Below are 23,535 nucleotides of genomic sequence, written 5' to 3' on the forward strand. Positions count from 1 at the left end.
GCCCTCCAGAGTGAGTCTCATTAGAAGCCATTCCTCTGAGATGGCTGAACTACACTGTGACTCTGCAGCCCTCCCACTGCCTGACGCTGCAGAAAGACGCTGTCCTGTTTCTGTTCTCCATTCCCCTGAGGAGCTGCACTAGCAACAGTACTAATAAAGCTCTTCAGGCCTGGAGACTGAAGGGCAAAGGCAGCAAGGTAAGCAGAAAAACACACCCTGTAAATTAGGAGTAGCTTGCTTGAAAGGACATAGAGAGCATCGGACGCGTACAATGTAGCAATAAATTACCATGCCTTTTGTCTGCCAGTGATCTCGTTCAGGACTTGTGAGACAGTTGAAGAATCCGTGATGAGGTGCTGACGCCAATAAAATGCAATGCATTTTATACATTTTGTTTAGGATATAAACAGAAAGGATGAATTGCTTTTATAGGCCACCTTATTTTTGCACAAAGCATTGCACTAATAACTTTACTAACTCACTGGACTCTATTTATTACACATTGCACAATTTGCACACTACCGTCCATTATTTATTATTCTCTGGTCTGTACTGTGTTGTGTTGTCTGTCCGCACTTGTTTGTTTGTGTTGCACTTGTGTCTTGTATGCACTGTCTATGTTGCACCATGGTCCTGGAGGAACGTTGTTTCGTTTCACTGTGTACTCTGTATGTAGTTGAAATGACAATAAAACCCACTTGACTTGACTTGACTTATTAGAGACACTACACTCTTAAAAACTGGTGCTACATGGTGCTTTAAATGGATCTTTGAGCAACACCATAGAAGAACCACTTTTGATTGCAAGAAGGGCCATTAGAGCTGTAGAACTGTGTAGAACCTATACTTTACCTGAAGGTTATTGCTCTTCACACTCACACATCTCTATTCTAAACTTCAATGGAATTGTTTAAAGTACCATTTGCAGCACCTTTTTTATTTTTCAGAGTGTACATTGTACAATTAAGGACTGTAGCCCATCTGCTAATTTGTTTTAGTCCCCCATAGCCCTTTATCAGTGGTCAGTTTTTGACACAGAGCTGCACTTGGCTGGACATGTTTGAGTGGTAGCCCACTCTCAAGCTAGCAGGGACACTGATATGTGCAATAACCTGACAGCACTGCTGTGCCTGGCACTTATACCAGCACCAAAAACGCTACCCCACCAGTACAATGTCAGAAGCACTGCTGTGTTGAGAATGGTCCACCACTCAGATATCTGAACAGCAGCTCTGTGGCTGACAAACATGTAGTAGATGTAGAGTTTATAAAGTAGGGTTTATCCTGTGAGTGTTACTACAAGTACAAAGTAGTGGACAGTAAATACCGCATCAGTCTCAGTATTATAGTTACTCTATTTATTAAAGACAATTGTGACAGATCCAGGAGCCAAACATGATGCACCATATTGCAGCACGCTGAAGAACAGTTCATAAAACTGTAAAAAATCTGTGTGAGCTGCCTGCTGAATCTTAGCAAGTGTTCACGTAGAATAGATTTTCATGGCAAATAGACAGTGGATAGGCAGTGGATTATAAACTATATATTGTTGCTGTCATACAAAAATCTCCCATCGCCTAAATGGCAACTTTACAAGAGAGGGAAACCTTAACTTTCAATGAAAATCAATGCAAAAAGGTTTAATTCCAAGTAATTTTGGATCATTTCTATTGGTCCATTCAGGATGAAATGCAATGTTAAAGAAAACCACTAGATTCGTTTTATTCTTTTTAATAATATGTTTTTTAAATAATTTATTTCAACATTTTCTCCATTTTCTACCCAATTTGGAAGGCCAATTACCCAATCCTCGTTCAATTCACAAGGAGGGTGAATACTAGCACATGTCTCCTTAAACACATGTGAAGCCAGCAACTGCCTCTTTTCAAACTTCCGCTCGAATGCAGCATCGCTAGGTTGACAGCATGCTTGAAAGAAAGCGCAGCTCCCCATCCCAGATACAAAGGCTAACAGACATTTGTGCTGACCAACATCACACTAGGAGTGATATGGAAAGGAAGTGCCATCAATCCACCCCTGAAAGATCAAGGCCAATTTTGCTCTCTTACACTACGGATGCTGATGACAAGGAGGATAATCAGGGATTCGAACCAGCGATCCTCAGATTATAATGGAAGTTCCTCAGTCCACTGGACCACTCGGAGCCCCACCAGATTTAAATAATGTAAACAAGGTGAAAGCTGCTAAAAAGGAGATCCAAAGTTTGATATGTCACATTTCATGACTAATAGACCAACAAAATGACATAAGATCACCTAGAATAGGGTTCCTCACAGTTAATGAGAACTAAAGTTGTTTTTCTTTCTCCTGTAAATGTACGGCTTTGGAGATAAGAGGTTGCGTTATCGCAGCAATACTATGTATAATATAGAGCAGACGTGACACATTTAGACATACACAGATCAGATATACAACTCAGCGCCTCCATTCACCATCTACAATCAGCGCACTACATCCAATAGCTTATTCAGACTATGCATTGACATCATTGTGCCTTGTACTGATAGCAGACATTCATATAGTCTCCTAATGAACTAATCATTAGTTTAATTGCATTGTTTCTATTGCCTGAATCAAATCAATTATGACTAATTGAAGCAATTCATCATTATAACTATTACTCCCTCTCCTTTCCCCGAAACACCACTGTTTCCTGGTTCTTTCCTTTCCTGAGTAGCTTATTCTCCAGCTGCATCTTTTCCTATTTCTCTCCCCTTCCTCCCTCTATTCAACCTTCTGCCTCTCCTTCTTCATTCGCAGTGCCTCCATCAGCTTGTCCTTCCTCTTCCTCTGCTTGTTCCTGCTCTTCCTCTGCTTGCCCCTGCTCTTCCTCTGCTTGCCCCTGCTCTTCCTCTGCTTGTTCCTGCTCTTCCTCTGCTTGCCCCTGCTCTTCCTCTGCTTGCCCCTGCTCTTCCTCTGCTTGCCCCTGCTCTTCCTCTGCTTGTTCCTCCTCTTCAGGCTCTGTTGTCTTTTCATCGTCCTGTGCTATTTCTTCCCCCTCTCCGTCCCCTCCAGTGTTCTCCTCCTCTGTATTCTCATTCTCATTCTCTCCGGCAGGGGCTGCTTCTTCCGCAGTTTGGGCAGCCTCTTCTGACCCCGTACCCTCGTCCTCGCCTTCGCCCTCGCCCTCAGTTGTTTCCTGTGACTGAATTTAAGATGGACCTTTAACCCTTAGACATCTAAAGCCATAACTGTCAATTGCAATACAAAATTAATGTAATAATAACACACTTACATCATTAATTATGTGAACATTCACATCCTTTCATAATTAATCCCATATTTATGTACGGAATTACATTTACACTAGATTTGCATTCTAGGTAAAACAGCTCAAGTATTCACCAAATTTACACCATAACAATGTCTCCTCTTCTTATTCCAAATGTGGTATTAACAGACATTATATATGTCCAAATGTTTGTGGGCACCCCTTCTAAAGAATGCATTCAGCTACTTTAGGCTGCACCCGTTGCGGCAACCACAGGTGTGCAGTCCCTGTAGAGAAGTTCTACCTATAGAATAGGACTCTATGGATTAGATAAACATGAACCTATTGGCACCATGCCTAATGGGGTATAAAGCACCCCAGCATTAAGCTGTGCAGCAGTGGAACCGCACAGCAGTGCGCCAAAATCTAGCAGAATAAACTCTTTTTTTAATATTAGAATAAACAATGAATGAGATGATGTCCCAATACTTTTGTCCATATAGTGTACTTTTTTAGTTTGTTTTAATAAATAAGCCATGAGTGCGAAACTTCTGGGCTTTTGTGATCGGCAGCGATAACTGCACCATCTACTATTATTATTCAGTTATTCTTTCCAGAGTCTTTCTCTCCACTCTCCTCATCCTCACGTTTCATCGAGGAAACGTAACTGAGTCATTATTGTTACAAGAGTGAGGAGTTAATGCCTGTACTGTACAGAGAGTTTGATATTGAACAACAAAACAAAGCAAAATTATTTTTTAAAAACCTTTAACCTTGGCTGAGGCAGGTTTAGTGCAATGTTAAGATCTGCTCTTACATATAATAGTTCAAACTGAGTGAGTATATCGGTTTTTCATTCAGTTAGACACGGTTTTCCTCAAAAGGCACTGCTATATTGTGTGTTATGCTAACTGCTGGAGATCTGGTGTAGGGCTCAGACCTGTTCAGCTGCTGAAGGCTCTTCTCCTGAGTCTTTCTCTCCACTCTCCTCATCCTCCCCATCTGCCTTCTGCTCTCCATCATCTGGTAAAAGCCAAAAGGGAAGAAAACAAGGAACACTCTGTAGTGCACACAATGATACAACACTGACCCCCCCTGGGTGGGATTAAAACTACATTCCATCCTTACATTAGATGGGTCATTACTAAGAAGGCTTCTAAGGGACCTACCCTTATATCTTAGTTTGTAAGGGTTGATTTTGATACAGCTTTTAAAATACATAAATTAATTCTTATCATAATGCAGATGTCTTATCAAAACTTCGATTTTTCAACAAAAATGGCAGCTGCCATGTACACTATGGATCAACAGAAATGGTCCACAACTACTTGGAATTATTATCTTTACGTCACTGTGAATGGATGTTGTAAGCGTTTCTTTGCTTCTCCTGTAAAGTTATCATGTTTAAAAGGTCTCAGCCAATTGTAATTAAGACCGGTCAGCTGAATCAACATTCCAAGCTTTATACATTCTCTGACTCTTCCAACCTTGTGCTTTACAGTCTGCAATGTTATTAAGAAATGGCAGTTCAGGGGAACCGTGGAGGTCAAAATAAGATCTTTATAACTCAGAGAACTGCTCATATGCTGGTAAGAATTAAGGTCTCCATATGACTGTATCAGCAGTAGCTGTAGTCTTCTTATTAGACATTTAGTCCATTCTAAATAGTCTCAGAAATAACTATTTCAACAAATTATATCTCAATCAGTTTCTCTAAGTGTAATTTGGTAATTACAGCAAATTTAGACCAATTAAGAAGAGCCTTTAAACATCTATCATATATATATATATATATATATATATATATATATATATATATATATATATATATATATATAGAGAGAGAGAGAGAGAGAGAGAGATCAATCAATATCAATATCTGAAGCTGTTGCAAGACTATGCAGCAAATAGTAGTGGACAAAACAAAAAGCAATCAATAACAACAATCTTCAGTTGAGAGTTGAGCGAGAGAGAGAGAGAGTTGAGCCTCATGACCTAACTACTAGACTCTGGAGAGAGACAAAGAGAGACATGAAAAGAGTGAGAGAGCAAAAGACAGAATAATTAACATTCTGCACTTCAAGCGTTTAGCACTGAGAAATAACCACTAATTGGAAGAATGAAAAGTTAATTCTGACATGTATTTAGTAACAATGAAGTGTATGAAGAATAAGGCTACAACTACTGTAGAACTAAAACCTTATTATTCACCATCTTATTAAAAAGCCATGCAAATGAGTTCTCTCATTGAATATGTGAATAATAATGCCACTAATTAAAGCCAGGCTGTTAAAATGACCATTTAGTCTGCAGTAGTGTTGCATAATTATTCTCTTAACATTTATATTGCAGCCGTTGTATGGTCTAGTAAACAAGAAAATTACATGAGTGTTTTAAATACTTAATGGGTTATAAATCTGAATTATGTGCCAGAAATCAATATTCTCTTAATAATTAAGCAGGGGAATGAATGGACCCCATCTATGTTTTTCATTGCCTCACTAGCAGATATAAAAACATTGCCATGTGGATTATAGTGCTACCCCCACCACCACCCTTAGATGTGTAATGCTTTTAGAATGTAAAACTGATTGAAGTTCGGGGCTGGAGATGAAATGCTGAAGTGATGATGGGCTTCTCTGAATATTTTATGGAAATCGTGCACATTTATTAACAGTAGTCCACGGCACTGACTGTAAGCAGGGCGGCTAATGCGACTATAAACATTTTAATGTGATGGAGCGTGAGGCCTGCCTCATAAAAATGCTAAATCAAATTAAACGCAACATTTTAAAGCTCACTTTCATTAAAGGTTGGGGGAAGGTGTGGAGCTCTTCAGACGCCAACTGAAGACGATCTCAGTCTGTTTTTTCAGCCTTCGTTTTCAATGGCAACGGCTGTCTGTGTAGCCAGACTGGGGCTGATTTACATGCAAAAGTCTTTATGTACCAAGTAAGACGTTCAGTAAGAATTCAGCGGCTGGTTAGGCCTACCCTCTAAAGGACGTTCATGTATGCTTGAGTTCAAATCAGTATAAATAAATAAATATGGGAGACAATGACGAATGAAGTTCGGATAAACTAAATTTCAGTAATGTCATCAGAAGACAATCATCAAAGAAGTACGTCAAGAGAGCACTGTGTGTTTGCCTGTTGAGAAAAGGTGCTGCCAGTCTTTCTAAAGAGCAGAGATAGGAATGTAAGATACCTCAGCTTACAGCAACATTGTAGAGGTGTCTAGACGTTCTGGAATTCATCTTGTGCTGTACTTTGTTTAATAGGATTCAGTTCGTGATGGGAGGAAGGGGCGGAGAGCAACACGATAGTATGGCCTAATTTGTACAATGCAAACAATATGTTGATATGACCTTATATCTAGTCAATGCATCTAATATGTCTCATTCTGAAACTGCTGTTGGACTACTTTAAGATTATCCAGCCCATTTGTACTTTTAGTCATTTTATTCAGTGACCTAATGATCTAATTCCACTGAGAGATTTGCATGTTAGCATTCTTGTTAGTAAGATTCTATTCACCTATTAATCAAGAGATCTGCAGGGAGTTATTTTTTTATGAATGTGGCCTTGTCACATTGAAGTTTATGCATATGTGATGGTTTATATGTTAGCAAGACCCGTTGAGAGTCACAGACTTTCTCCATCCAGCAAATCAAGAAAAAGGAGGACTGTCTGAGAAACAAGGATGAAGGTGCGTTCTGATCGCCCTTCTGTTTCAGTATGCCAGTTATTCCATTTTTTTAAGAGCCACTTTATCCTCTTTATGCAAAACAGTTTGTATTTGTCAAAAACAGTTAAACGGCTTTGTTGGCGTAAAACATCCTAATTATGGTCCATTTGGACAGTAAGACCATTTTTGTAAGACCTTTTTTTGGACGCCACCACAGCCGGTTTAAAATGAACCAGTGAAGATGTGAATGAAGTGCAGACTTTCAGTGTTTAAGATGTAATTTGTCATGTGATTTTACACTTCTGATGTGTCTAATTGTTTGTGCTTTGATTTTATGCTAAGCATAGCACTTCATGTATTTCAGCTGAGACACTGACGCAGTACATATGCATACAGAATGTGTTTTACTTTCTGAGTGTATGCATTGAGACAGCTGTTAAGGCCACATTAAGATCAGCAATTCCTTATCAAAGTCTCTACTGTACCGTTGGCTTTGAAACCCATAAAAGCACCAAGTGTTGCCTTGAATGTCTGGATGAATAAGCCAGCACACTGTTACTGCATTCTGATTAGCACTCTGTAAACACTAGCTTAGTCTTGTTGTTTAATTTCACAAAAGCATTGTAATTGTTGGACCTTCGTTTTCATTAAATAATAAAAAAAAAAAACCCTAAACTAAAACCTTGATTTACCCAAGTGCAGCACAGGGTGGGGAATTCTGCCATGGAGAATAGAAACCTTTTTACTGCCTGCATATTTAAACTGTAATCAATTTGGCGAGCAACGGAGGGAATAGTTGCTTTTTCAATAGCATTATTTAAACACAACAGGAGAAGATAATAGAAGTCAAGCCACTGTTAGCTGCTTTAATGGCTGCTCCAGAGGTATTTACCTCCTTTGTCTGCTTTAAGTACATGTCCTATTATTCAAGAAAGCAAGTGCAACTGAAAACGTAGCATTGTCCTTCTAATTTGTTGTGGAAAGTTAAGTACAATTAAAAAGATGAATGGTGTCCTCGTTAAGAGAGGGCATATCCTGAATGAATGAAGCAGTGTGTTTCACTGCTTTCAAGTAATGATTTAAAACACACAGGACTACTATCTCTGCTACACTCTTGGATATCTTTATCTTATATCACCTTATAATATGGTGTCAGACTCCAGTTGGTCTGTAGAGTTCAGTTGTAATTCATTACTACATCATTATCATGATTGTTTTCTTTTTTTCATCCTTCATAGCCACTGCACAGTAGTACAACAGTACAACTCAGCCTCCGCATTTATACTGTTTAAGGCAGTGAACACACACATGCTACTGACTAAGAGCAGTGGGCACACACATCTCAGGCAGTGGGGGTTAGGTGCCCTTAAGAAAAAAGGCCATACATTTTAAGGGACTGTGTGTGTTAGTACTGGGCAACAGGGTAAAAATATTGTATCATGGTATTTACACGATACACAATATATTCATCATGATAGACACAATCACAGACAAAATACATCAGTAGCAGTAGACACTCCCCATACTTAGAACAGTGATTTTTATGTAAAATGCGCTGCACTTCATCCAAATAAACAAGACTAAAGTTAGGAATGACGTGCAGTTGGTCAGTGTTTATTAAGCACTGACAATTTCCTCAAGTTTTTCACAAAAACTGAATTTATCATGATCTGATTAAATATTGTTATATTTCCCAGCCCCTACACACACACACATTATATATATATATATATATATATATATATATATATATATATATATATATATATATATATATATATATATATATATACACACACACATATATATACACACACACACATTATATATATATATATATATATATATATATATATATATATATATATATATATATATATATATATATATATATATATATATATACACACACACACACACACACACACACATATAGATAAATACTCATACTACTAGCATGTCATCTTCCCACATTTAAACTTCCAAATTTTGAACTGTGAAGTTTTTTTCAGTGTCAGGTGATGACATTTCAATTCTGATCACACTTCTACATTATCATATTCATGCACTTCCACATCACACTCAGAAACACACTTCTCCAGGCAAAGACAAAGTCAAGCAAGCACAGTAATTGATTCCCAGTGGTTTCATTACTGATCCCAGTTGTAAAAAAAATATAAATGCATAGAGGTACATCTTCTCAAAAACATGAAGCACAGCAGAAACGCTCAGTCAGAAATGGCACTTCCCAGCAGACATCTCCCTCTGTCTGAGAGCTGCAGCTCAAAAAGTCATTATTTACAACAGGAAGTCTTTCTGTTTGTAGCTTTATGCAGGTGCTGTTGAATGGTGAAAGCCTCAGGAGTCTGTTGCCTTATTAAAATCATCCATAAATACCCCATCTAGCACTGTGCGTCAACAGTAGGGGTTTACTCTTTAGCAGCCCACAGGGTTAGGAATGATTGGTTGTATTCTTAAGTGTCTTTACAGTCAGCCTACCTTTAGTGTTTCACAGCAACAACGAGCAGTCAAGCTAGAATCAGTCTACTAGCTTTTTTAATGTAGCTAGAGTCAAATGCATGTGCAATTAAATGTGTGTAGAGAGACTGCATCAACTCTGTGACAGAAGTGTTGATGTCTCCCCAAATTTTCCGCGTCTCCATCTGCCAGATAGAGAAAACAACAGCAAACTACCACACAACAAGGTTTTAATTTATTTTGGAGGCGAAAGACTTCGTCACAGGTCCCAAAAACTAAAAAAAGAGGGAAAAAAAAACAATTGAAACAAAACAATACAACATCAGTACATCAGATCTGCCAACCCCTAAAATAAAGAAATTGAGTAGTGGTGTTGAAAGGGGAGTGCAGGGTGGGAGCCAGTTGCATTTTTGAGGCAGTCCTGTGTACCTAGTTATGGCATAGTATTTGATTTAGCACAAATCTGCATTCTAAAAAAGGTACATTACAGACTAATGAGTCACTTATTGATCAACACAGGATGTTCTTACTTAACCCTTTAACCCAGAAAGGTTTATTACACACTAGGGTGTATTACTCAGTTTGTAATGACACTTTTAGCCCACTGGCAGACCATAGGCTTTTTAAGGGGTTAATGGATAATCATTATGATTCGTACATTATGATTATGACCATATTCATTAAAGTCAGCACCAGATTTACTGTGACGTTAACAGCATCATGAACATTACATTCAGAAACAGGCATTACCAGATTTTTTCCATTTCTGTGAAATTTGACTTTGACTTGCTGTCACACTGTTAATTCTGCATGGATGATCCTGGCGGTAAATGTTGATTAATAAGCAATCATATAGGCTGCTCATTTGGCTTTGTGTTTGAGTTCTCCATGTTGCTTTCATGTCACAGACTGGGAAGGATGAAATCATGTGAATACACATGGGGTAGTGTGTTGTCAAGAGGATAATACATGAACACATCCAGTGGAGAAAGTTAGTTATAGGTTTGAACACAATTGGTGTTACGGTCAAGTAACTTTCTGGATTGAACATCATATTAAAGGCCATAATTGCAATTGAGACAAACTTTAATTTTTTTACCAAGCATGCAGGCACTGGGTTATGAGGGTTAAAACTAATAACCAATAAAGGGTAACTCTCCATGTATCAACATAATGAGAATTTAAGTAATTGCATATGTAATTATTTGGGTCTAACTAGAGTGAAGACCTTCTGGTCTTAGTTTGGCACAGTTTGCAGTCAGTTTACTCAAGGCGTCAGGTAAACAGCATTTTCTTAAATCAGAGTAAAGTCTACCAGTTTATCTTGACAAAAGAGCACCAGTGCTAAATTCCAGTGGGAAACTTTAAAGTGATGGTGGATTGCCAACATGAGGGAAGCGGGTGTCGGATCACATTGGACCTCTATGCAATTGTCAGCTATTTGTATAATGATAACTGACCTCTATTAACTTTTGCTCAGTGATGGCATTACTGCTGTCACTGCTAGAAGAACTCTTTCTTGAAGTGTCCTCTATGTTTGCTCTGGGCAGAGGCTTGGCCTCTCTGTGTCAGGCCGTGGGCGATGAGAAATGAGGCCTGTCAGAGTCTAGTGTGAGACTAGCAGGCTAGTGGCAAGAGCACGGCTGGAACACAGGTGGCCACGCTGATTCAGAATAACTCTACAGTGACCTTAAAGTAAGTGTTTAATGAGCTGTCCACTTGGCCCGGTCACCTCAGATCTGACACAGTGGATTGCAATAAAAGTGGTTCACAATACTACTCTAAACAGTACCACGTTGTCCTCTGAGGTAACCAGTGACCTTGGGCCATTTTGGACAGTTTGACCATGTGTCATGAACTGTGGTTGGTTGGTAATGACTGGCAGAGCTTTTTCCTGCCTACAACTGCAGTATGTAGCATCTATTATAGCCAACAGTGACCCAGAGTTTCTTTTGACCGGAATAAAAAGAAAAGTCATGAAGGAAGATTGAAATACAACAAATGTGCTAATCTATCCTTTCCTCATCTTCTGGCTCCAGTTTATTAGCTCTATAATTTGTATCCATGATCTAATTAGATGGTCAGACTGAACCACTTGTTTTTTGAAGAATGACTCCATCTTAGTCAATAACTCTCATTTACGCACATGCACACAGGTTCTGATCAGTACAGTGAGGGCAGAGGCAGGGATGGTCTTTGATGGTTTATTTAAACACTATCACACCATTACCACAGAGAACCAAAAATAAAAAGAGAAAAAACTGAAAAGAAAAACACTTTGAGTGTTACAGTCTTCAGCTGCCCCAAGACAGTTCTCCACAGCCCTCTGATCTTTTCCTGCCATTACCGGGTTCAGACAGCGCCATGCCCATTTCCTTCTGATCTCTCTTTCTTCTTCTTTCCTTCTGTCTCTTTCTCTCTTATTTTTCCATCTCTCAATTACACAGACACTCAATCACACATTTCCCTCCTCTCCCTTTTTTTCTCGGTCTTCATTATCTGATGTGATGTGACTGGATGAATTTGCCCTACATTCATTTAACACTTTTACCATCTGTTACACACTTCCCCTAACCGTGCCATTTCCTCTGCAAATGATTGCGATTAAAGTGCAAGCGTATGCCACTGTAAGTGGTGTGAGAACCCACTGCTGACTTCTTTGCCTCTATGATGCAGTGTGATTAAATCACGGGGGGAGGGGTTGGTTAAAGTTAGGGTTAGTTGAAAATAAATGATGTGAAATCTGCCTCAGGAATCCAGTAATGTGCAAAGGTTCAAAGACACTCACTCTAAATAGACTACATTGCCTGTCAACTGGCTATTGTAACAATATAAACATTGTGTGTAAATGGTGTGTGTGTGTCTGTGTGCGCTCACACTAAATAAATCTGAATGACTAATGAGGACTAACTTCCTTCATTGTGAGTTTATCCTGCTTTTGTTGGAGTAACTACTGTCCAGAGAAGGCTTTCTACTACATTTGATAGCATTCAGCGACAAGAGTGCAGTAATGAGGCCAGGATATTGGATCATCACCTCCCCACTTCATCCAACAAGTACTGGACGGCGCACCATCATTCGAGAGAGCACAGCTTACCTGCACCACAGCTCAATCCTGGGGGTCCTTCTAGCCTTTTAGTTCATGCCTGGCATTAGGTTCATGTTTCTCTAGTGAACCTAATGTAGAGTAGTCCTACTCTATTGGCAATACTTCTCCACAGGAATTACTCAAGCTGTACGTGTGTGCATTTGCACATCTGTGTCAGCAATGGGTACAACTTAAAGAAACCCTGAATGCATTGATTAGAAGGGGCTTCCACAAACATTTGGATGCAAGAAAATGGCAGAATTTAGCTGCACAGTTTAGTCAAACAATTTCAGAGAATAACTCATCACTGCAACTAATGTGTATGTTTCATTTACTACATTTAAAAGAGCTAGTTTCTCATCATGCTGAGCTTGATTAACTGTTCATTAACCACTTGCATTTATACCACTTACAGAAAACTCAAAACCCTCCCATTCCCTCATTCTGGCACGGGCCTAAAATGTATAATTGTGTATCTAAGGTGGTACTAAGTGGCTTGTGAGTGGAACTAGCTGTGGGAGCTTAAAAGTGCATCACCCATTCTTAAAAAAAATATGATCATCAATGTAATGTATGCAGCCTGTCTACAAAATAAGGCTGTATAATATAGACCACAATATGACTGTATAGATACATCCTGTGACTGTGATGTACTTTTTTTTTTACAATAATACATGGAATACATGTAGCTATAAACTTGTCTTCGACAGATGCAGCAATTATGGGCTTCTTTTTTTTTCCGTGGCGTACAATAAAAGCAACATCTCAAAGCCCCTCCTTGTAGACTGTCAAACACGGCTCTATGATTTGCAGATCCCTTGTTTATTATTTAAGCTGCAATTTAAGCCAATTCATGTATTTTTTTAATCAAGTAATAATTTATGATTATTTATGATTATTAATTTACGCGATCAGTCCAGTAACGATTTAACTGGACTGATCGTGACAGTGTAAACCACACTTAAGTGTACCAAAAGCTCCCTCTGGATTTCTAGAAATGCTGTACAGATGGCAGGGTGGAGGCTGGGTATTGTTAGAGGCACGGTGAGCTGCGCACATTAAGATGTGTTTACTTCATTGCCATGGAAATTTAATAGAGCCCATCAGCCACCCGAAGTGTTAATGAAGGTGCATACACACACACGCACGCACACACAAGCAGTATTGTGTACTGTGTGTAGCAGTATTTAAATACATGAAAAACCCCTCAACTTTCAACACAGTATATAAGAAGAGCTCCTTTGATAAACGTTCAGAAATCGACTAAAGGCTGCTGTGCTACTGGAGCCTTCTCCAGGAGTGTGTTCCGGAGTGTGATTTTCTTCAGCTTCTAAATGTCATCTCAGAAAAGAGATAGGGGGAGAGAGAGCAGTCAGTAAAGCATGGCATTGGTCACTCACACCTCAAACTGTGACAGCATGTGTGTGAGAAAGGGGCGCATCTAAGGAAGCGTGGTGATGGTGATGATGATGATGATGATGATGAGAGAGAGAAAGGCTGCGGATGATGTAATGTTCTTCACGCCACCGTGCACTCAGTGACACCGCCAAGTCTACAGAAAACCGTGAAGCAACAGCGCCATCTTGAGGCCAGAAGGAGTAACAGAAACACAACTCCACAATTACATCATGGGTTTGGAGAAGGTGGGAGGGAAAGCAAGGAGAGATTAAATAATGAACTGAAAAATGAGAGGGGGTGGATAGAGCGAGACAGGAAAACAATGCCAACACACATGTCTAACTTCATTCTATATATACACACAATGATCTCAGTCTTGGCACTGTGTTAAAAAAATAAATGATGAGACCATATGGAGATGGAAAGGTTTCTTTACAAACATACCACTGCATTATCTGAGCTTATGGAGAAGACACTTTATCATCAGCATCATTATCTCATAAAATACAGGCTTATATTATTCTAAAATTATATTATTTACTTCCATTACTATGTCTGTTTATGTCCATTGTACTTTATACTACCTCACAGGTCCATTATATATGTGTGCAATTTTACTGTAGTCCATCTGTTGACATGCACAATTTGACACCCCCATTTTATCCTTCAGCTTCTGACTCAGAACTGCTGTTGGCTGGATTTTATTTGGGTGGTGGGTCATTCTCAATGCAGCAGTAACAGCATTTCTAGACATTTTCCAGACTGCTGGTTGCACGGGACTCACACAAAATTAAGGTGGACACAGCCAGTCATAGAGGTCAAATGCTCGGCATGTAAAAAGAAATTATGGACCGAAGACTCCAATCCAGAAAACACAGCACTGAAAGCTCTCTTATATGTAACTAGAGCTAACTTCCAGCATTACAAACAGCCTGTCAGAGCTATATGCCACATGACATGTTTTAAGTTTGAATTGACTGAGCAGTCCTCTAGGTTCAGATTGAAAGTTTTGCTGGCTAACATCTCTGAAGAACATCACTTTCTTAGCAAGACAGCATTAAGAAACGCTGCAACTGACATATTCAATTTTGACATAGAAAATTTTACATAAACAGTGACCGAGTGCAGAAATATTTGTCTGAACTCACACCACTTTTACTTTTTCTGCTAATGTGTTTCACTGTCTGTTGCCTATTGTCTGTTGAGTGTGTATACAAGTCAGTCTTACTATACACTTTTCATATGCTTTCTATACACCGTCACTGCTAGGCTGGGAGTGGTCTACTACTAAAATATATCCAACTAAGCAACGGCTTATATTATGTCTTAACAGATGACCACACACCAGCAAGACAGAGAAGAGTAGGGGCTTCTAATGGCTTTGACACACTACATGACTTGTAAAGTCGTCAGGTCGCTGTAACTACACACCTCATTTTCTTGTAATTGTGAATGTTTGCTGTTTGCTGTTCAACAACAGCAGGTCACACACTACACGACCGGTCCAAGACAAATCGCAGATGTCTGTCTGTCTGTTCTGATTTTGTTACAAAAACTGGCTCTCACTTACGACCATAACCTGGACATGACGCTTTTCACATTCCAGGATTTCGACTTTTAACTGGTCACGTCTTTGAGCAATTCACACATAGCGATCTACAGCCGTTTTTTCAGCCCAGAGCGAACACCGACTTGCCTTTGTGCTGATGTTTAGTGTGAATTTGGCACAAGTGTCCAGTAAGTATGCATAATTTGTTTTTGATCATCATCAGGCTTGATTAGCAGACTTTGATGTGAATGCAGCAGAACAGCACAGATAATAACTGTACTTCTGCAGCTTATTAAGAGTCACATCATGAATCAGTGCCCGGCCTTGGTAGGTTAAAGGCTGGATCAGTTTATCTGGGAAGGTATAGTATGTGAACTCTTTAGAATTACCTTGATTCTGCATTGATGACTAACAAAATGGTCTCAGTTCTAAAAATCTCCCAAATATAGATCAACGCAATCTCACTAAACTAATAACACACACATTGTTCTTTATTGAACACATCTAGAAAACATATAAAGTGCAGGTTACATAAATGTCAGTGAATCTCTGTGTCAATGCTAAACAGCTATGGGTTTAATTAAGGAGATGAGATTGGAAGTGTTGGGATTGGAAGGATTTTGCAGGTGCTTTGCCCATTAAATAAAGACACAAAGCCTGCTCACTGACGAATCAAGATTGGTTGGTGTGAACCCTGCTTTAGTGCAAACTTTCAGAAAAAGCAACAAGCATTACTAAAGACTTGGGTGTAAGTCAATTCGCAGTTTCAAGGCTGTTGCTACCCTTCCTAGGAATGGGCGACCTGTTAAGCAAACACTGTGGCCCATCTTAACAATAAACAGTGAATTCAAAAGGTGTATTTTCCAGGAGAAGAACATGCGATGCAACATGAAGCACACAAGTACATCGACTACGAATGTTTGAAAAAGAAGATGAATTGCGTTTTGGAATGACTAAGAAATTGGTGAGCTAAAATACATTTGAAGGGAATGATCCAAACTTCCTCTTCAACATTGTGCTAATCTCATTTGCAGCTACAGGGGACATTTGGAGGAGATGATACAGATACACATTTTCTGTAGAGTATGTAAACTTGTAAATGTAAATTTTCACAAGAAAATGATATTTGGCCAGGGTGCCCGAGCGTCTGCATAAGACGGCAGTTTAGCTGTAGAAAGGGCAGAGTGTGATTTAACTGGATCTCTGCGGAGTTTACACTTCACACACTGTGAGCAAGTGGAAAAAGATTTGTGGAAATTAGGAAGACCTTGTCTTTTGGCTGATGTAAGATGCATGCCTAGCACAGTGAAGCACTAATTAAATGGAAATGTGTCTGTTGCATCAGACAGGTGACATAAAATGTTTTAGAAACGCATCTTGTGCAAACTGGTTAATAGGCACAGCAAACAATATGGCCAGAGTTGGCTACCGCTAATTTGACAGCTTATGTATAGACCTAGTAAGTGCTGACTGAATAGATTTTGAGTTGCATTAACAAACATACTTCAAAATACGGTTATTTTGAAAAAAGAATTGAAGGGTGGTTTTGACAACATGTATTTAGGCACTCGTTTGGTAATACCAAGTATTGGAAGCTTGTAAAATGCTGCTCAGGCCAGCCCTACTTGCAATTCATGGGTCTTACCGTTCTCCTGGGCACTCAGAGACATTGTCAGTCCGCTGCGCTTTTTCCGTAGAGTCACAAGCCTGGCCTGGGAGATCTCTCGCACCAGAGATGCCACTGGCTCTTTGGTCCTGTGAGCTGGAGGACTGGCCTTAGCCTCTCTGGAGTCACCACAGCCCACAGTTGACTTACTGTGACTGTTCCCCAGCTGATGGTGAAACAAAATGTTCTTTAAGCAAAGCTGAGACACCTGCTTACAGATAAAGAGGTATTGTGTGATAAAAAGGAATTGTGGCGACAATATTAACATATCAAATCTATATATTAATATTAAGACTCATCAGATTTTTTAGCCACATTAAAAAAAATTTATTTTAAGAATGTTAAAGTCACCTAATTTTCTTCTTTAATTGCTGAAAACTGCAGGGCACTTTGTACCACATCTAGAGTAGTGTCCTACATTGCTGAACCACACAGCAATGGTCAGTATAAAAATAATGCAACTGGTAAACTTACATCTCCGTTATGTCTTCTGAATCCATCTATTGGGGGCAGGGATGCTGCTTTTGATCTGAAAGAACATTATTTTTTGGTAAATGATAAAGTAGAGAACAGCAGGCCACAAGCTAATTTTATGCAGTTCAAGCAGAACATTCTTTTGATAATCATATCCTACTCCCATTGTACTGTCATCAGTGACCTCTTCTAGTTAGTAGTCAAATGTGCAAGTGTTTAAAACAGTCGAATCATACTAATTCTGTACATATACTGTAAATTCTTTAGTAATTTAGCGTATCTACGCTGCTTATGTTTGAATCCAGTTAATCATGTTTGCCATTCACCAGACTTTTTAGAAACTTAAAAATCAGCCTGTTACAGTTAACCCCACCTATGGAGTAAGTCTTAGTCCAGTTAAACTGTTTACACCAGAAGTGTTAGAAAAAGAAGTAAATTTTAGGTAGAAAAGTACAAAATGTGTTAAGCTGTGCTCTGCTTTCCACTAAGGATGCACTGCAGTATCTGCAGCTTTTCCTTAGTTTCATCTCACCTATAGACCCTCCTAATCCCCATGGGTTTAGTGAACAGTAAGTCAGCATAGGGGAGCCTCTTGAACTTGTCTCTGCCCACAGCGACGTAAAACTGGCCATTTTCCAAATCCTTTCCATCCATTACAGGGATGCCATCGAAGGTATACAGACTGGGAAACAAACAAATGCTTAGTGAACAAATAAATGCAAAAGAAAACTACCAAGGCTGTAGACAATTGCTCCTGAAATTCAGGGGCACATTTTTTCAGATTAATGCAAAACGCAAATTCCTTTTTTTTTTTTTTTTTGTTTTAGCACATATTAATATGCCTTTATTAAATCCTCCTCCTGATGAAGTAATGCTTAATCAGCACTATTTTGTGATGTTACAGAGTAGAATGCTTGCTATTAGACTATTTAAATGTAAAAATGTAATTGTATCATTGATATATTTTTGTCATCAATAAGTTAAAATTAAGATAACAATTTAATATCACTATGATGAGGACTGTTGTTTTGTTGCAATCATTGTTGATGGAAAAAAAAAAAATAACATCAGCCAACATGAACAACACTTGAAATGAACAATGCTGGGAAGTATTTGCTTATTTTTTACATATTAGCTTTTTAAAAACATAGCATGATTCAGGTAATGTTATAATACGGTGATACCTGTGCACTCCTCCTAGAATCCTCAGCCCCATTTTCTCTGTGATCATTTCCAGGATCCGCTCAAACTGACCCAGCACACGGCTAGGAACCAAAAGCCTCACTGCTGGATTCAACACATCTCCATTTGCTACAACACTGAGAACAAACACACACACACAAACACTGAGCAACTGGCACAACATATAAAATATAGTCACACAACACTTCTACAGTGTTATCATATGGACGCACGGTTCAGAGACTATGAACCACAGTTATCAGAGCAATCAAACTACAGTTACACCCTCATTCACATTAAAAAGAGCTGCCCTTTTTACTGCATCTCTAAAGAGGCACGTTCTGATCACTGCATATAGTATTATCTAAACACAACTGAAAAATTAAGAATACTCACAATATTGTACATGGCTCTTTAATGGGTTTGAGGAACCTAGCTGCCACAATGATACGATTTTGAGGGACTTGTTTCATCTATCAAGATAAAAGATGCACCATATGCATTACAACAGATGTAGCAGGTCGACACAGGTTATTACAATGAATACATAAATAAATAAACAACAACAATGCGATCAAATTTGTTAATTGATAACTTAGCTTAGTTCAGCTTTAAAAGGTAAACAGAACAAAAAATTCAATGAAACATTCACATTCTGTGAATCTAGTTCTCTTACATGAGTGTAGTAGGATAAAACTCCACAGTGGTCTCAATAGCATGATTAAGACTGTGCTATCCAACAACCCAAAAACAATAACATAAATAAATACAGAACTCTGTATGATCAAAGCTTCTGTTGTCTAAAATAAAACTGCCTTTATTCATTTGTATGAATCTATATATTTTATTATTAAATGCTGTGAGCTTTGGGCATCTGAATAGATGATTAAGTGTCTCCACTGAACATTCTGTACCTAAATGAAGTCTGAAACCTTGTCCTTGGCTGTCAGGGTCACCCTTGAGTCTTACACACACACACACACACACACACACACACACACACACACACACACACACACACAAATATGTGTGTGTTTGTGTGTGTATAAGCTTGGGCCTGGCCCTGTTTAACCTCCGACGCTCTCAAATAATCACTCCCATCTACTGTTTCAGTGTCTCTTGGGATCCAGCTGTATCCCTTAACAACACTACATGGAGTTTGCATACAGGTCGAAGCAGAGGGGGAGGACAGTGAGCTCTAGGGAAAAGGGCCAGGTTCTCAGTGCAAACTCAGAAAAGCAAGCAGCAGTGCTCTAATTTAAGCCATCAGGAGGGTCCTTGTCCAAGGTTCTGATTGCCAATTACTAGAGCAAACAGTGTAGGGCTCTCTGCAAATCCATGGCCCTTATGTTCTGAAATAACTGGCTATGTTTGGCTGGCAAACATTCCTGACTGTACATATTCCTTCAAATTTTGAAGTGATTTATTTTTTACATTTCTCTTCAGGTAAGTACGAAAAAAAACACTGGTTTACTAATATACATTTATTTACTAATATTTTTTGCACATAATTTTTTCCCTACTATTAGTAAAAGCACAACATTTGCAAGTATCTGAAATGTGAGTTCTGATCTACACAACTGATTTTTTTATCTATACAACAAACATTTTTAAGCATGAATACAAATAGCAGAACACTCCTACTGCTGTCTTCGAAATCCAAGACATTTAGGTATAATGCTGTAACTGGAATTCTTGGAACAGACTTTTGTGTAATACACTGAAAAAAGAATTTTAAGAGTATGTGCTCATTCGTTGTCTCTTCTAAAATCAAGGGGATTAAAAACTAGTGTATCATGCTTTTGTCGGAGTAACTGTCTCTACTGTCCAGGGAAGGCTTTCTACTAGATTTTGTAGCATTGCTGTGAGGATTTAATCGCATTCAACAACAAGAAAGGTAATGTGGTCAGGATGTTGAATCATCACCAACCCACCTCATCCCCAACTTTGAGAGTATTGGATGGAGCACCATAATTCTGGAGAACAAAGTTTCAGCGCTCCACGGGTGCAACTTCAAGTAGCTGAATGCTCATAATATTTTAGCCACATAGTGTGTGTGTGTGTGTGTATATATATATATATATATATATATATATATATATATATATATATATATATATATATAATAAAAAACACTATATGTTTAACATTAGCGATGATACAGTAGAAGAATAAAACATGTGAGGTATGGCAGTGTTCTCAAAGTTGTTTCGTCCACATCTGATGTTGATTTTTCCGAATAAATAAATCGGTTAGTCTTTAATATGTTAGGTTATTGCACACTGGCTATCAATATATGCTCATTTGTATAAAAAACATTTAGCTATGTGACCCCAAGTTTGGGGTTTATAAAACCCTGTAACAAAGCCACTGAAGTGCTTTTTCTTTTTGGATGGATGACCCAGCGTGTCATTGTCTGCGAAGGCCTTTGTTCGGGCATTAAAGCTGAGCTCTTAACTTAAATATGCATCTAAGTGGGGGGATAATAATGCACAGTTTAATAATTCATCAGCAATTGAGCTGCCAACAAAGTGATTCTTTCCAGCTGATAAAGGATACGGCTGTCTAAACATTACACCTCGCTCAGGTGGGTTTCTTTGAACAGTCCTGCAGGTGCAGTGTGTCACATCGCCAGACAAATAAACGACATGTATGAGCGTGTGAACAGTAGAGAGTGTGTGGAAATACTAGAGACAACTAGAGGGTTGTGGGTTTGGTACCCATGTCTGTTGGGCCTTTGAGCAAGGCCTTTAACCCTCTCCACTCCAGGTGTGCAGTAGCGTAGATGACCCTGCGCGCCGATGCAAACACACCACTTTTCTTGTACAAGCAGAACAATGACAGAATAAGGTACTTTTCTAAATTGACATTTTAGGTGATATTTAGGTGAATGCTGGTGAACGACAGACTGACCATCTACAAAACATCTACAGGTGACCACCAAAGAACAGTGCCACTTATATTTCTGCTTTAAATTCAACATTACATTGCAAAACACTATTAGACTGACAACTGATTGCAAACAAGCGATGAATCGAGTAAGAGATTATTTGATCCATGTGCACTGGGCTTTTTGCACTGGTGTATGTATTTAATCAAAATAGAAAGTAAGAAATCTCAAACTCTTCCATCATAAGACGTTTCAATATTCACTGTGCTTAATAAGGTGGAAAGTGTTATTCCTAAAAAGCAGAGGTTTGTCCTTACCAGTCCATTGCTCTGGTGAGTTTGCTTATTCCGGTTTCCTATTTGCAAATAACTAAAAAAAAAACAATAAAAAAAAAAAAGAACAGTCATTTAGAGACATAGATGAACATAAATAAGCTTACAGTATATGAAGACATATTAAATTAAAGATCTGTTTTATAGTTTTACAAGATGATTTCCGAACACCACAACTTTATATTGCTATCTAGTTTAATTAGACACCGGTTTCCCTAGTATGTCTTGCACTGATGTCCTCTTCATCATATTATATAGGGAAAGTCTCCACATGGTTACTGTTGGCAATCCTTTACACTGAGCAGTTTTAAGTAAGATAAATATTTAAAGTACCTATTTAAACACACCTGATTCAGTTTATTAAACCATCAGTGAGCCTCTGAATAGGTGCAGACATGCATTATTGTGCTGCGTTAATAAACACGTTACTGTCTGTTAGATTGTTATACATGATAATATAATAAAAAATCTAACATTTACAGCTTTTTAAACGTTTAAACTTTAACTTACTCTATTTTCCTGAAGCTCTCTGGTCCAGCCGCTACGTATGCGCCGCGGTGCTGGACGTCCTGCAGCGCCCCCACCCTGTGGCCCTGCGGTGTGTGAAGCCTCCTCGTGCCGCCGCTCAGCTCGCGTAGCAGCGCCTCCAGGCTGCTCACGCGCTTCTCGTGTACGACCACGCGGCGCGGTCCGCGGCCGGGTTCTCCGTTCCGGTACACCAAGATGCTCTTGACTGCGGGCTGAGCCTGCAGATTCGACCTGACTCCTGGCATCACGGTGCTGAGGGCGGGGGGTAAAGGGGCAGGAGGGCACGGTACTGCTGTTCGGGCCTGAGTCGAGTTGCACTGCCGCGTTCACAGCTTGAAGTAGACGTCTAGTAGATGGGAGGTCCGAATCTGTTTTAATGAATCGATTCTTTTACTGATTTGAACGGTAATGAATCGACCTTCAGCCAGTTTCTACTAAAAACATCTAATCAACTCAACAGAGTTGTTTAAACTCGAGAATTAGATTACAGTGCATGGGTGCGAATTTATGTGTTATAAGACAAAAAAATATAAATGTAAATATCTATTAATATAAAATGTATTAATAAAAAAATCACAGTTTTTTTTCACACTAAAAAATATATCTTTTTAATTGCGATTTAAAGTTTTTTGAACAACAACAAAAAATGTTAAAGCTACATATTGTCAATTTAATGAGGACAAACTGAAATGTATCTAGCTAACTGTGTTCAGTAAATTAACGAGCTAGATAGCTAGCTAACCTGAGTGAGAGTAAACATAGCTAACTGTTAGTGTTAGCATGTAAGCTAATATATCTTCTTTTAAAGCTAACAGGAAAAAAAACACTTTTTACACGTTTTTTAATGGTTTGTTGTTTGTAATTCAGCTGAAATATCATAACGGCTAAAGCTAAAAAAAACAAAAATAAGAGCGTTAACAATTTAAGATCATTATTATGAACGTCTCAGAACTATTTTTTTCTTTGGAAAGTTTTTGTGTCTGGCCCCTGATGTTCACCAGGATCAGTTCAAGTTCACTGGTTTACTATTT

At 38.8% G+C, this 23,535-nt stretch overlaps 1 protein-coding gene across 1 annotated transcript; it reads right to left on the reverse strand.

Moving 5' to 3' along the window:
- Positions 1-1,973: 1,973 nt before the first annotated feature.
- On the reverse strand, positions 1,974-22,783 carry LOC140555588 (doublecortin domain-containing protein 2-like). Its single transcript, XM_072678861.1, has 9 exons — positions 22,487-22,783; positions 21,962-22,013; positions 19,151-19,227; positions 18,757-18,891; positions 18,105-18,254; positions 17,573-17,627; positions 17,078-17,264; positions 4,173-4,255; positions 1,974-3,166 (listed from the first exon to the last, which is right to left on the reverse strand). Exons 1-9 carry the CDS (start codon positions 22,747-22,749, stop codon positions 2,750-2,752), a joined length of 1,419 nt encoding a protein of 472 aa, XP_072534962.1. The 5' UTR covers positions 22,750-22,783; the 3' UTR covers positions 1,974-2,749.
- Positions 22,784-23,535: the final 752 nt, after the last annotated feature.

The sequence above is a fragment of the Salminus brasiliensis genome, chromosome 5 (assembly GCF_030463535.1).
Source record: "Salminus brasiliensis chromosome 5, fSalBra1.hap2, whole genome shotgun sequence".
In the NCBI taxonomy this organism is placed as follows: domain Eukaryota; kingdom Metazoa; phylum Chordata; class Actinopteri; order Characiformes; family Bryconidae; genus Salminus; species Salminus brasiliensis.